The sequence below is a fragment of the Candida oxycetoniae genome, assembly GCF_023343755.2.
Source record: "Candida oxycetoniae strain CBS 10844 chromosome Unknown scaffold1, whole genome shotgun sequence".
Classification (NCBI taxonomy): Eukaryota; Fungi; Ascomycota; class Pichiomycetes; order Serinales; family Debaryomycetaceae; genus Lodderomyces; species Lodderomyces oxycetoniae.
The window spans coordinates 178,191-192,969 of record NW_026055370.1 but is presented as its reverse complement, the minus strand read 5'-3'; the positions used below and the strand labels follow the sequence as shown (position 1 = coordinate 192,969).

Sequence of the window (14,779 nt, the reverse complement as noted above, 5' to 3'; positions counted from 1 at the left end):
TCTTTTAATTTACATGTTTGGGACCACGAGGGGATGTTCAAGGGAGAAAGAGAGAGGGGGTTGACACTAGGGATCATTGGGTGAAAAATTGACGTAAACTCGTATGCCTCCATGACAACTTGTCGTATATATATATAATGTCTACTTTCCGCATCTTTAACTTCTCTTTCTAAAAGAATCTCTTTTCTTGACACAACACACTCTTTAATTCATCACCTCTTAACAATAAGATAAAAGAAAAATGGCATTTATTTATCAATGTACATTTTGTTACCAATTTTATGACGATAAGGACTTTTGCGAGTATCATCAAATAAAAGACCATGAACGCACTGTTGGCAATTACAAGATTAAACCAATTTACAGAAAGTAAACAAAAGTAAAAGGAAAAAGAAAAGAAGGAGGGGAGGCTAGGTGAGTAGTGTAAATGATACATGGCTAGTGTAAATGATACATGGCTGGTTTAGTTACGACTAACGGCTTAATGATGGTTTGGTTTAATGATGGTTTAGTTACGACTAACGGTTTAATGATGGTTTAGTTACGACTAACAATATAATGATGATTTGGTTTAATGATAGTTTGGTTTAATGATAGTTTGGTTTAATGTAGTAGTATATGTAATAGTTTTGTTTTTAATGAATATCAAATTAATTGTGTGAGTGGGGTTCATATCACGCGATAAACACGTGACGACCTAAGCAATAAAGGTCTTATCATTTTTTGCTCTTGTTAGGATATAGATGTAACCTACTAGCTTCCGACTTATTTACATAAAACTTGAGAAGATGATGGGGACCGATAATGGATATAAGGTTAGATATGACAGTTTGGTAAACATCAAAGATTACCCAACCTCTTTTAACTTATCAAGTAAGGAGGATAAATTAGATTTACGAAATTTGAAATACTTGACTTCAACTGATCATCTCAATTGTCCTATTTGTCAACAACCTTTTATAAATCCGCTCACAACAATATGTGGCCATACTTTTTGCAAAGACTGTATACATGAGTATTTGAAGTCCCTAAATGATAGTAATGGTGACAGTGGCAGTGGCAGTGGCAGAGGAGGAGGAAGAGGAAGAGGTAATAGTAGTGGCGATCTAGGGTTTTGTCCACTTGATCGCACTCCAATTGACGCCGCTAACATAAATGACTTATTCCCTACTCCACTAATAATTACAAATCTTATTGACGATTTGAAGGTCGCTTGTTTGAATAATGAGCGTGGCTGTGAGTGGACTGGAAGTCGGTGGGAAGTGGAACATCACGTTTTGGAATCTTGCTTATATACTGGAGTGCGCTGTAATGGGATTCGACTAGGAGGAGAAAAAAATGGAGAAAAAGGACAAGGAGGAGGAGGAGGAGGAGAAGGAGGAGAAGGAGAAGGACAAGGAGAAGAAGAAGGACAAGGAGAAGAAGGAGAAGAAGGAGAAGAAGGAGAAGAAGAGAAATGCAAATGTGACTTGTTTGTGGAGAGAAGGTTTCTTAAGGATGTCAAAGATTCGGAGTGTGTACATCGAATATTCAAATGTCACTTTTGCGATGACGAGATTACGAAATTAACTCAGGAAGAGCATTTGAGTAAAACGTGTTTGTTTAATTACAAACTTTGTGAATTATGTGGTAACGACTCGATTCCTGAAAAGAACTTTGCCAAACATCAGGAAAATTGTATAAAGATGGGTAAAATCAAATGTCCAGCTCACGAAATTGGTTGCAGGTGGATAGGATCGAATGAAACTGCATTAGAGATACACTTGCAAAATGGAAATTGTCAATTGAATGAGTTTTTGCCTTTTTACTCAAATATGGGTGACCGCATTTCCTCTTTGGAGCTGGAGAATAGGTTTTTGCAAAAACAATTGCACAAAATTCTTGACTCAATAATTCAGGGTAAAATCTCTAATCTCGGCTATAATGATAATCTTGAAGAGATCAACAAATTTAAAGACAACATAGAGGATCAAGATAAACTAATTTACTTGAACTTTGAATTAGATCGCTTGAAGTACGAGATTAACGAGAAACTAATCCCATTTATGAATAAACACGATAGTTTTACCACTAGAAACGAACAAGACAACAATAAAAATATGATGAAAAATCTTATCAATGACAATTTTATGATGAGAGAAGACATGAACTTGCAGAGAATGATGATTAGTAGCTTACGAAAACAATTACAGTTTATGCTCTTTTCAAGGAACCGAAAAATGGGACTAACCAATAGTGGGCCTCTAATGATGCACAATATTAATGATGAAATGGCGATGCCTGAGTTTTATGATGCTATTTCAGGGAGTACTTCTGAAGAACGTTTAAATTTGAAGTTATGATATCCGACACTTTGTGGACACTGTGTGGGACGACCCCGACCGCGGGGGGGGGGGGGGGGGGGGGGGGTCGGTAGTGCGGCTAATTAGTGTGGACTTGTACATGTGAAAAAAAGGGCGAGAGCGAGAACGAGAGCAAAAGGAGAGAGAACGATTAGGGTTCAATTAATACAAAGCACCCAGGGTGTTTGATTGCAATTTATTGATACTTGGACAGAAAAACTTTCCACAACGAGCATAGAGCCAACCAGTCCACTTTTATAAGCCAATAAACCATAACCCCTATTGGATTAATTAAAACGTGCAATAAAATGTAAGAAAACGTTCTTTGTTTCTTTCTTTTTCTTTCTTTTTTTTCACAATAAAACTTAAATCCGTTAGATACATAAAAAATAAGATCGGTAACTTTTTAAGTAATGAAATTCATTTTCGTTTTTACCGTATTTAGAATTAATTAAAATTGACATATACTTGTAGGAGATAAAGACGATATTTTGAAGGAATATACATGAAAAGGTGGAGAGGTATTAAAATAGACTCAATCTCCAACAGAAGAAACAATTTCTAGTAAACGTATTCAATTTTCGGTAGAGGTTTAATTTTGCAGGTGAGAGTTCTCGTATTTGAATTGTATAGAAGGAATCCCCCCGCCTCATTTTTTTTTTTAAGAAGAAGGTACTGCTTGTCAAGCTGCGAAAGAGAACTATAGGCATCCATATAACGAGCTGCAGAGAGTTTTCCCCCAAGAAGGTACTGCTTGTCAAGCTGCGAAAGAGAACTATAGGCTTCCATACCAGCTACTGAGAGTTCTTCAGGCATCCATATAACCAGCTACTGAGAGTTTTCAACCCCTGTTTGTTTCAAAATGGAAACGGTGGAAATACACTCCAAGGATTTTTTGATCAAATGGATCAACGTTCCTGAAAATTCCATTATAGATTGGCAAGTCAAACCCCTCAAGAAATCAATCAACTTTGCTTTTTACCAAAAGAAGGACCTTGACGATTCTCAATATTCTTCAGAAATTCTGAGTAATTCTCATAGCGGCGATCATACCAATTCAGATACTCCTCCTATACCCCATAGATTAAGAACAGGCTCTACCGCTTCAGTAAACCAGTTTACCAAGCCAAATGACGTGTATAAATCAAAATCAAGAACCTCAATATTGTCAACCATTGGAGATTCGAATTTGGAATTGGTGAAAAACTACAACAAATTGATTGCCAATGAACTAGTACGCGGCAAATACGAGGCTCCGCATGGTGGGAAGTTTGCATTCGTCTTTGATAATTCTTTTTCCAAAACCATTGCCAAGTCAGTCGAGTTCTCAGTCGAAATTGTCGTTTCGGAACCCACTTTAGATCACCATGAAAGTCTCGCTTTACAGCAAAATGATCAAAACGTGTTTGAAAGGACTGAAAACGGTGATGATGCCCCTGGTCCTGGCGATATTCTACAGAGTGTCATGTTGAAAAAGAGAAGAAAGAAAATGCAAGGTTTTGTTAAACGTTATTTTGTTTTAAATTTCAAGAGAGGAACATTATCGTACTTTAGAGTTGATGATAACAAGTTGAGAGGTCAAATGCTCATTAAGGATTCTATCATTTCGGCTAATCCTTCAAAACGTCAACTTATCATTGATTCAGGAATGGAGGTTTGGCATTTGAAGACAATTAACAAAGCCGACTTTAATGCATGGGTGAATGCTTTCAACGCTATTAAGAAGGAAGAGACTCAACAACAACAACAGCAACAACAACAACAACAGCAGCAGCAGCAACAACAACAACAACAGCAAAATGGTTTTTCATCATCTGCAGCTTCCATTGCTGCATTATCAGCGATTGCTAAAAAATTGGATAAATTACGTGTTGAACAACCATCTTCTATAGTTGACGATATACATCAGGATGTAGTGACATTATTAGCAAAAAGTAGAAGTGAGCAAAGCCTTGTATCATTATCTGCAGACACACAATCAATATTTTCTAGTGATTTTCATGATGCTGAAGATCATTTTGAAGATGAGGGAGTCATGTTCTTTGATGACGGTGGAGCTCATACGCCACAAGGTGATGAAGAAGAGGAAGAGGAAGAGTACCAAGTTGAGGACGAGTCATCGGAGGGCGAAGAGGATGATGATGAGGTGTATCCAGGTAAAACCACAGGTGCACATGTGAAATCAGAAGAACAATTACCCAAACCAACAGTTGTGGACGAGGACAACTTGTATCCATTACCACACGAGCCTGTTGCAAGATCAACCGATATCCCAGTGTGTACTCATTCTCCTCCATCTTTATTGAGTTTTGTTCGTAAAAATGTTGGTAAAGATTTGTCAACTATAGCCATGCCCGTTACTTACAATGAACCAACAACCGTATTGCAAAAATTTGCAGAGATGCTTGAGTATCCAAATGTTGTGACAAACGCGTTAGACTCTGAATTTAGAGACGAGTCAGGTGAGAAACTTTTGAGGATTGCAGCATTTGCATTAAGTCCTCTTTCTTCTACACGTGCCAAGGAAAGAAACAAAAGAAAACCATTTACTCCATTATTGGGTGAGACTTATGAATTGGTACGTGAAGATTTAGCATTTAGACTAATTTCAGAAAAAGTTAGTCATAGACCACCAGTTTTTGCTTTTCATGTTGATACTGAAAATTGGATCATGAACTTTGCATTATCCCCGTCACAAAAGTTTTGGGGGAAACAGTCTGAAGTAACCACTAAAGGGCTAGTTGTTTTAACTGATAAGAATACCGGTGAAGAGTTTACTTGGACTCAAGCTACACAGATGATAAAGAATATAATTGCTGGTGAAACGTATGCTGAACCCACTGGTACTATGACAATTAAGTCATCAAATGGATATAAGGCAGTAGTTGAGTTTGCAAAAGGTGGTATGTGGAGTGGTAGATCTGAGGGAGTTACTATTAAAGTTTTTGACAATAAAAAGAATGAATTACCATACACAGTAACAGGTAAATGGACTGAGGATCTTATATTGCAAACCAACTCGACTGAAAAAAGTATTTGGCAAGTTGGTGATCTAGTACCTGATTATCAAAAGAAGTATGGATTTACTACATTTGCAGCAACTTTGAACAAGATCACCGAGATTGAAAAGGGGAATATTCCACCAACAGACTCAAGACATAGGCCAGACTTACAAGCTTACGAAAAAGGTGATATAGTTGCCGCTGAGAATTTGAAGGTTAAACTTGAACAAGATCAAAGAGAAAGGAGAAAACAATTAGAAGATGCTGGTGAAAAACATGTTCCTCAGTTTTTTAAATTCAAAGGTGATGGACCGGTTGACGAAGGAAGATGGGAACTTATTCAAGGTGAAAATAGCTACTGGAATAGAAGAAAAAGACAAGACTGGGGTGGGTTGACAAAATTATGGTAAATTAACTCCCGCTCCCTCCTACATTGTTAGAGATATATTGTTAGAGATATATTATTGAGTTGATTTAGAAACCGTTTTTTTTTTTTTTCCCTTTTCTTTTTTGGACTTTAGATCTTTTTAAAAATTAGATTAGCATCAAAGCTTGCTCCATTTGTTTCCTAAACTATGATTTCCTTCCTCTTGCAACCAAAGGTAGTTCTTCTCTTCTTACTCCTTCTTCTTCCATGTTGCACAATTTGCCGTTTATTCAAACAAATGGAACAGCTGCTCCATCGCCTCTCATATCACTTCCACCAGCATAAATCAATTGTCCATTCCGAGACTCATTTTTTATAATTTGGCCCCTACCAACTGTTTGTCTGGAGTAATCTTTAAGGATTTCAATAGTGTGACCTAACGTTTTTAATTGCTCAATAACGTCTTCGCCTACGCCTTCCTCTATTTGAACAATTGTTATAGGCGTACTTACTGGTCCATCGGCGCCTCTTCCTCTATCTTTTAAAATGTCTTTGTTTGAATTTAAAACAAATCTTGGTGAGTCGAGCAGCTGTTGAGGCGTCATGCCAAAAACAATCATGTTCAACACGTGTTGAACATGACATACTGGCTGGGCAAACCCACCCATGTTACCAAACGCAGAGTATAGTGAATCGTCGGATTTGTTTGTGATCATACCGGGAATAATTGTATGGTAAGGCCTTTTACCCCCTTCCAAGCAATTTGACAATCCTGGAGACAAGTTAAAATTTGAACCTCTATTATGCAAACAAAAACCGTATTTTTCAACCAAGATGCCGGAGCCAAAACCTTCGTATACTGAGTTGATAAACGAGCATGCTTCTCCATTGGAGTCTGTGACCGAGAAATAAACAGTGTCTGATTTGTATTTAGGATCAGGTACTCCATGCGTCATGTTTTCGCCGTCAATAATCTTTGATGAGTCGAATAAACTGGCTCTACTTTTCAAATAATGGGAATGTAATAATGCTTCTACTGGTATTTCCCGAAAAGTAGGATCTGTAACGTATTCATCAGAATCATGAAACCCTAATTTACAAGCTTCAATTAGGATATGCAAGTACTCTGCCGAATTATGCTTTAACTTGTACAAATCAATTCTCCCTTCCTTATGCAATTCTTGCACCAAACCCAAAGCTAACAAAGCTACCAAACCATGGCCATTTGGTGGAATTTCCCAAACATGGTGATTTTGAAAATCCAATTTTATTGGCTCCACAATAGTAGACGTATGAAACTTTAAATCATCAATGGTGAGTTTATGGTTTCTCTTGCTGGTGGTATCAATGATAGCTTCTGCAATCGGACCTTCATAAAATGCCTGCTTACCATTTTGGGAAATCAATTTTAAACACTCTGCTAATGGAATATTCCGAACAAATTCACCTTCAAACGGGCCTCTCTCCCCTTCCAAAACAAATGGATTATTTGCCACATCTGGATTTTGACTTTTCAACTTGGCTATAGAATTTCTCCAAGATCTGCTTGACAATTCAGAAACAGGGAACCCCTTTTCAGCTAAAGTCACTGCGGGTTCCAAGATATCGGCAAAAGAAACATTTTTTGACCCCCATTTTTCAAAAGCATCGTACCAACCAGCAATTGCACCCGGAACAGTTACAGAAAACACCGACGTATAGGGTATTCTAGGCATTGGTTGCCCCAGATTGTGTTCATCCCAAACGTGTTGTGGAGTAACATTTTTCGCAGCTCTTCCACACCCATTCAAACCAAGAACTTTCCCTCCTTTGCACGTTGGCGAATCTTTATTGTCCACTTTAAAGTATAATGCAAAACAATCACCACCAATTCCAGTTGAAGCGGGTTCAGTGACACATAAAGCTGCAGACACCGCGATAGCAGCATCAATACAATTCCCACCTTTACTCAAGATTTTCAACCCGGCCGAAGTTGCCAAAGGTTGTGTAGAAACAACCATTCCCTTGTGGGAATACACGGTCGACCTGCGAGACGGGTATTTCATAAACTCTTGAGACATAGTACTGGACAGACACGCTTTTTGCAAATTCGATATCAAGTTTTCAACCTATTTTACATTTTTCCTTCAAATGAAATGAAAAAAAAAAAAAAAAAAAAACCGTTTTATTTTTACCCCTTTTTGTGGGGGAAATAATATTGACAGATGGTTTCCTATTTGGGAAACGAAATTACATGCATAGAGATGTACCCAAACACGACCTCATCACGACGCTACCAAGCGTATACCAGAGCAAAAGAAGCAAAGAGACAAGAATACAAGAATACAAAAAAGACTGAAACAGGAGCAAGAGAGATTGCAAAAAGCAGGAGATGCATTTCTCATACGAGAAAATCCTTGTTTTTCTATTTTAAAGTAGATTTATTTATGTCTTTTCTTTTTTTTTTTTTCTCATAACTTTTTTTAATTTAAATGGGTGTCCAATCTTTATGGGAAATAGTTGGACTGTCAGCAAGACCTGTACGATTAGAGGCATTATCTAGGAAAAAACTCGCTGTAGATGCGTCTATATGGGTGTATCAGTTTTTAAAAGCCGTTAGGGACAAAGAAGGAAACGCGTTGCAACTGTCTCATGTAGTTGGGTTTTTCAGACGGATATGTAAATTGTTGTATTTTGGGATACTTCCAGTATTTGTCTTTGATGGAGGTGTACCTGTTTTGAAAAGACAAACTATAACAGAACGACGTTCCCGAAGGCAACAAAAAACAGAGTCTAGAAGGGAAACTGCACAGAAATTGTTAGCAATTCAGCTACAAAGAGAAGCAGAAAGCTTTGTGAGGACAAGCAGACAGAAACTGAAAAACAATTCTGCATCAGCAGCTCTTGATGATGATGAAGAAGATGACGAAGAAGAAGAAGATGTAATTTATTTTGAAGATTTACCAGGAAATAACCCGATACAGGACCCTGCACAGGATACTTTACCAAAGCAGCAGCAGCAGCAACAGCTGCGGCAGCCCAAGTCAATCAGGTTTCGTAAACACGATGAGTACCATTTACCTGATCTTCACGAATTTTCGGTTTCAAAAAACGACCAAAGAATAATGACTGATGAGGAACTTATTCAGCAAAATGACGACTTTGATCATGTGGATGGAATCAATATAAATGAAGTAGATCCAAAATCAAAGGAGTTTGCACAATTGCCAATTGCTACTCAGTATATGATATTGAGTCATCTTCGATTAAAGTCGAGATTGAGAATGGGTTATAAAAAAGAACAATTGGAAGAATTGTTTCCCAATCTGATGGAGTTTTCAAAGTTTCAAATTCAACAAGTTCAGAAAAGAAACTTTTATACTCAAAAATTAATGAATGTGACAGGAATGGGAGATGAGTTTAATGTAGAGAAACGAATAGCTGGAGATAAGGATAGAAAATATGCTTTAATCAAGACTAGCCATGGATGGTCATTGTCCTTACAGAGTGAAGGGTCCAGTTACCAGGACCCAATAGTTTTGACTGATGATGAGCAGCACGAGAACGAGAACGAGAACGAGAACGAGAACGAAAATGATAAAGTTGTAGAAGACAAGACGAAAAGTGAGCAATTGGAGCAAGAAATGTCATCCGATAACGATTCCGAATTTGAGGATGTGCCTTTGAATGAACAAGAGGAGACACCAGAGGAAAAACAAATTCAAGAGGCACTTATCAAGTCTCTATATGATCAGTATGAGACTCTATCTTCTACTGATAATCACTCAACTAATGTCATGAACTCGGATACAGCGGTTGAGGAAAGTAAACGGGATAATTTTCAAATAATGCGAGAGGACAATAATTTTTTGAAAAATGCTCCAAAGGAGAGTTGCAGCTTTGAAAACTTCTTGCTGCTGAACTCTCCTTTGAAGACAGCAGCTCTTAGCCTGGAAGATCGTTTGCTATATGGAGAAACACCAGAATTGGTTCCAAAAAAAGAGTTTCTGCAGAAAGATGAAGCTAATTTTAAGAATGAATTAGGGGCATCGTTTCTTTTCTCGGCAGATGGTCACCAGACTGGAAAGATTGCGCTCAAAAAGAGAACAAACGAAAACGACAAAGTACACGATGTTAGATCAGACGTGGAAAAAGTAGCTTTTCCTCCTAACGAGAAAAAGGATCTTGAACCTTTTGAGCAGAGTCATTTGACTCTGAAGAGTTCTTTGAAGCAGAGTAATAGAGCAAAAGCAACGGCATTTTCGGAGGATGAGGATAAAGAAGTTGAATCAAGCAAGAAGGAAAATGTTATTGAGGGGCAACGAAGAATTCCTGATTGGTTTCAAGACGAGGTGAGCGAAAAGTTAAACCCCCATAACGAGAAATTTGTTTCCAATACTGCAATTCAAGATGCAAAATTAAGGACTAAGGAAAATGAAAATGAAAACCTTGGCTTGATCCCATGGTACGAGGTTAACAAGTACCTTGAAGAAAATGACTCAGGAGGAGAGGAAGAAGACTCAGTAGAGGAAATTGCTACTCCTGTTACTAATACTACTAATACTACTACTAATACTGAGGCTGCTTCTGTACAAAAAACAAACGGTAAAAATATAATGACAGAACCAGAAGAGTCAGCGTCAACAACATCCAACAGGAAACCTGCTGTTATTGACTATGATTTTGGAGAGGAAGAAGAAGAAGAACTAGCCAGACAATTACAGACAGAGGAAGACGATCATGAAATTTTCAAATCGCAAATCAAGGCTTCTCATAGTTTGCCCATATCTTCCATTAAAACAAGAATTACAGACGAGCAGCTTCTTCAAGAAAAATTACAGAAAGCAAAGCGAGACTCAGATGAAGTAACCGAAAACATGATAAGTGATGTCCAAGAGTTACTCAAGCGGTTTGGTATTCCGTATATAACAGCTCCCATGGAAGCAGAAGCTCAATGCGCAGAATTGATGAAGATTGGCTTGGTGGATGGGATCATAACCGATGATAGTGATTGTTTTTTATTTGGTGGTGACAAGATTTACAAGAACATGTTTAATCAAAAACATTTTGTTGAGTGTTACTTTAAGAAAGATATTGAAGCAAATATAGGATTGACGCAGGATAATTTGATAGAGCTTGCTTTGCTTTTAGGAAGTGATTATACAGAAGGTATTAAAGGAATTGGGCCCGTTTTGGCGATGGAGATTCTTGCTGAATTTGGCAATTTGACAAACTTTAAAGCATGGTTTGACAAACACACTAAAACGACAGAAGACAAGACCAAGACCAATTTGTCTGCATTGGAGAAGAAACTATTAGCACAAATCAAGAATGGGAAGTTATACTTGCCGGATTCGTTTCCCGATAAAGTTGTTTTTGAAGCATACAAACTTCCTCAAGTGAATTCAGATAAAAGTGAGTTCAAGTGGGGGGTACCGAATTTAGACAAAATTAGATCTTTCTTGATGTATAATGTCGGTTGGAGTCAAGAGAGAGTTGACGAGGTGATGATTCCATTAGTGAGAGATTTGAATAAGAAAAATGCCGAGGGAACGCAATCAACAATTGGGGAGTTTTTCCCCCAGGAGTTTATTCAAAGTAAGAAGGAGCTAAATTTGAGTAAGCGTATGAAAACAGCAGCAAATAAATTGAATAAAAGGAAGAAACTTTAAACGTAGAGAGAGGTTTACCTTTTGTTTTTGTAATGTATATATTGCAATAGTAGGTTAGTATCTAATAGATCTTCTCTCCTCTCTCCCTTCACTCACTCACTCACTCACTCTCTCCCTTCTCTCACTCACTCCCTTCACCGACCCCCTTTCTCTCTCCCAGACTCGCTTTTCTCATCTAGAGATGAGATGAGACCTAGGGACAAAGATTTCGATAAAGCTCGCGCGAGAAAGACACGAGAAAAAACAATAACCAAGTTGAAAATTTACAATTGCAATTGTTCACATTATAGGAGTTGTGGAATAAAAGTTAGAGAAGACCAACTTTCCCGAGCTTTTTCTTTAGCCGCTGGTAGGTCCAAGATGACAGACTCTTTATCGAAAATCACTTCTATCATAGAGTCTGCCAAGGATTTGTCAATTGAGGCAGCAATGTCTGCGTCTGCGCGCCTTATAGATACTCATGGCACTACATCAGCACCACACGAAATTTCCAAACTATTAAACTCGAGATCAAACAGGGATGTTTTGAACGGTATGAGATGTGTTATATCCCTTATTTCCAAGGGGGAAGATGGACTCCCTTACTTTGCCGATATCGTGAAGAACATTACGAATGACAACACCAAGATACGACAGCTAGTGATTGTCTATTTAACAAAATATGCCGATGCCGAAGCCGATACTGCATTGCTTTCGATCAACTCAATACAAAAGTCAATAAATGACAAAACACCGACGAATAGAGCCGACGCAATAAGATCGTTGGCCGGGATTAAAATCAGTTCTATTGTTCCCATATTAGTCTTGAGTTTAAACAGGTCGTCAACAGACCCTTCTTCCTTGACTAGAGCTTCTGCAGCAATATCGATAGGCAAGATATACAATATTGCTGGAAAGTCGAAAAAACAAATGTACGAGATTCTAGGAGACTTGTTGGCCGATAGCGATGTAGCTGTGGTATCCGCAGCTTTGAAATCGTACTTTCGAATCAGAAATAGCTTGGGCAGCGAGAGCAAAAGATGGAAATATATTCATGGTAATTTCAGGAGATTTTGCTCCTTAATTTCCAAATTTGACGAGTGGGCTCAAGTATATGCAATTGACATCTTAACGGAATATTGCAGGAAATTTTTAGAGAAGCCCACGGATGAGGAAACTCTTGATCCCGATTTACAAATGTTTTTAGGTTCACTAAAACCGTTAACGAAATCCATGTCGGAAATGGTAGTAATCAGCGTTGCAAAGTCAACCTATTTGCTATTTCCAAGTACATTTATCGATTATAAGCTTGATGTCATGCTCACAAGAATTGCAACATGCGTGGCAGATACAGATTTTGCTTTGTTTGCTTTGCAGGTAATTGCTTTTATCAGCGAAGAAGACAGGTGTATATTTGCACCATGCTTTAAACTGTTTTACTTATCACCGGACGATGTCCCAGAGATTGCCGTTTTGAAGCTCAAAATTTTATCCTCAATCTCTAATCAAGACAATTTCAAGTACATATTGGAGGAACTAAAGTATTATTCATGTACTTCAAGTAGTAGGATTGCGAGAGGAGCGATAAAAGCAATGGAGAACTGTTCACGGGTTTCACAACAATGGAACGAATATATTTTAAATTGGTGTTTATCCCAAATTGGATTTTTAAAAGGTGAAATTCTAAATGATTTGTTGACTGTAGTGCGTTATATAATCCAGCAAAAGTACGAAACCAGAATACCATCTGAGAAGACCAGTATTTTAAGGATCATGGCTAGGTTAGCTATGCTTTTGCAAAAAACAGAGTTTGAGTTAGACGATGAAGCAAGAGCATCAATAATATGGACAATAGGTGAGTATACTGCACTTGCAGAGAACTCAATTGGTCCTGATGTTTTACGCGTGTTACTCCCATCTTTTGCTAGGGAAAGTGAAACAGTAAGATACCAATTGCTTGTATTGGCAAGTAAGATATACGCTTTTGAGTTGGTACGACTGGCTAATAATAATAATAATAATAATAATAATAGTGGTGGTGGTGGTGGTGGTGGCGCGAGGCGAGAATCAGAAATTGAGAGCATCAATGCTAATCTACACAATACCATCGAGTTTAAGATGTTTCAGTATACCTTACAATTAGCCAAATACGATCTGTCTTATGATACGAGGGATCGCGCGCGTATGTTTAGTGTTTTGTTGGACTCTGGAATCGAACGAGCTCAATTGGCTTCTTTGATTTTACAAGTTCCTAAACCAGTGCCATTGGTGGAAACAACTGGGACAGTAGATGAAGATGAAAAGGGTATTAAGTTATATTTTTCTGTGAATGCTTGGACTACGGATGGAAGCACATTACCGCCTTCATCAATAAGAACAGAAGTTCCTGTCAAATATAACAAATTATCCAATGCAGCGGTTTTCAAATCCGATGATAGGGCCAAGTCTCCGTCTCCAATCACTGAAACCTCAATTTCCTCACGTCAGCTTCATGATTTGATTAATCGCGCAAAGTTTGAACAGCAAAAGGACAAAACCTATCAATTGCAAAGTCTAGACGATTTTTTTGGCAGTGACGAAGAATCAAGTGAGGAAGAGGAGGAAGAGGAGGAAGAGGAGGAGGAAGAGGAGGAAGAGGAGGAGGAGGAAGAGGAAGAGGAGGAGGAAGAAGAAGAAGAGGAGGAGGAGGAAGAGGAGGAGGCAGAACAACGAAAGGGATTGATGACATAAGCTATAACGTGAGTAAAAATACCCAGGACAATGGTGTCACATAAAGTGAAAAAAGCTCAAGCCATGTATATATTTTTTACATTGGAAAGGAATCGTATTGAAACCAAACAGAAAAGTTGTTGAAACAGGTAAAGTTGATTTATTTTGTTCGAAAGCTCTCTGTAACATATTTCATTTCGAGTAGCGTCTACTACTCTTCTTACCCCTTTTATCCCTTTTACGGTTCGTAAACAAAACAAAAAAACCCAGCCTTTTTTACCCACGAAAGTATATGGAATTGGAATGGAGAAAAGGTATACAAAAAAAGCCCGGTTTTTTTTTTTTCAACAATACTTTTTCATCCAAAGGGCAGAACAATATGCCATTTTTATCTTTATTGTATTATTCAGCTGAGAAAGGACTTTAATTTGTAGTTACCGTTACCGTTATCGCTACCGTTACCGCCCTCGCCCCTTCCTAATGAAAATACTTGTCTTAGCTTGGCTCGTGAAAGCGCGACTAGTATTGATGAATTCATACACATAACCTTAAAACGTGGAAACTACGTTTGAAAGAGATTGCAAAAATGTTCACTTGAACAAACTAAACAAGGCCAGCTAAATATAGTATGTAATAAGTTATATAGGAAACCAATAGAGAAACCTTTTTTTTTTCTTTTTATGGTCTGTTCCCTAATAGAACTTGAGACCCCCCCCGTATACACAAATG

At 38.0% G+C, this 14,779-nt stretch overlaps 4 protein-coding genes across 4 annotated transcripts; 3 read left to right on the top strand and 1 right to left on the bottom strand. All coding sequences in view use genetic code 12, as the record gives it.

The window, feature by feature from the left end:
- Positions 1–788: 788 nt before the first annotated feature.
- KGF56_001562 (uncharacterized protein) lies at positions 789–2,342 on the top strand (the record flags this gene model as incomplete). The annotated part of the gene is made up of 1 exon (XM_049322698.1): positions 789–2,342. The coding sequence occupies one exon, from the start codon at positions 789–791 to the stop codon at positions 2,340–2,342; it is 1,554 nt and encodes a 517-aa protein (XP_049181289.1).
- Positions 2,343–3,204: 862 nt separating this feature from the next.
- On the top strand, positions 3,205–5,754 carry OSH3 (oxysterol-binding protein related protein; the record flags this gene model as incomplete). Its single annotated transcript, XM_049322697.1, has 1 exon — positions 3,205–5,754. One exon carries the CDS (start codon positions 3,205–3,207, stop codon positions 5,752–5,754), a length of 2,550 nt encoding a protein of 849 aa, XP_049181288.1.
- A 247-nt stretch (positions 5,755–6,001) lies between these two features.
- ECM38 (Ecm38p) lies at positions 6,002–7,711 on the bottom strand (the record flags this gene model as incomplete). The annotated part of the gene is made up of 1 exon (XM_049322696.1): positions 6,002–7,711. The coding sequence occupies one exon, from the start codon at positions 7,709–7,711 to the stop codon at positions 6,002–6,004; it is 1,710 nt and encodes a 569-aa protein (XP_049181287.1).
- Positions 7,712–8,182: 471 nt separating this feature from the next.
- On the top strand, positions 8,183–14,071 carry RAD2 (ssDNA endodeoxyribonuclease; the record flags this gene model as incomplete). Its single annotated transcript, XM_049322694.1, has 2 exons — positions 8,183–11,315; positions 11,706–14,071. 2 exons carry the CDS (start codon positions 8,183–8,185, stop codon positions 14,069–14,071), a joined length of 5,499 nt encoding a protein of 1,832 aa, XP_049181286.1.
- Positions 14,072–14,779: the final 708 nt, after the last annotated feature.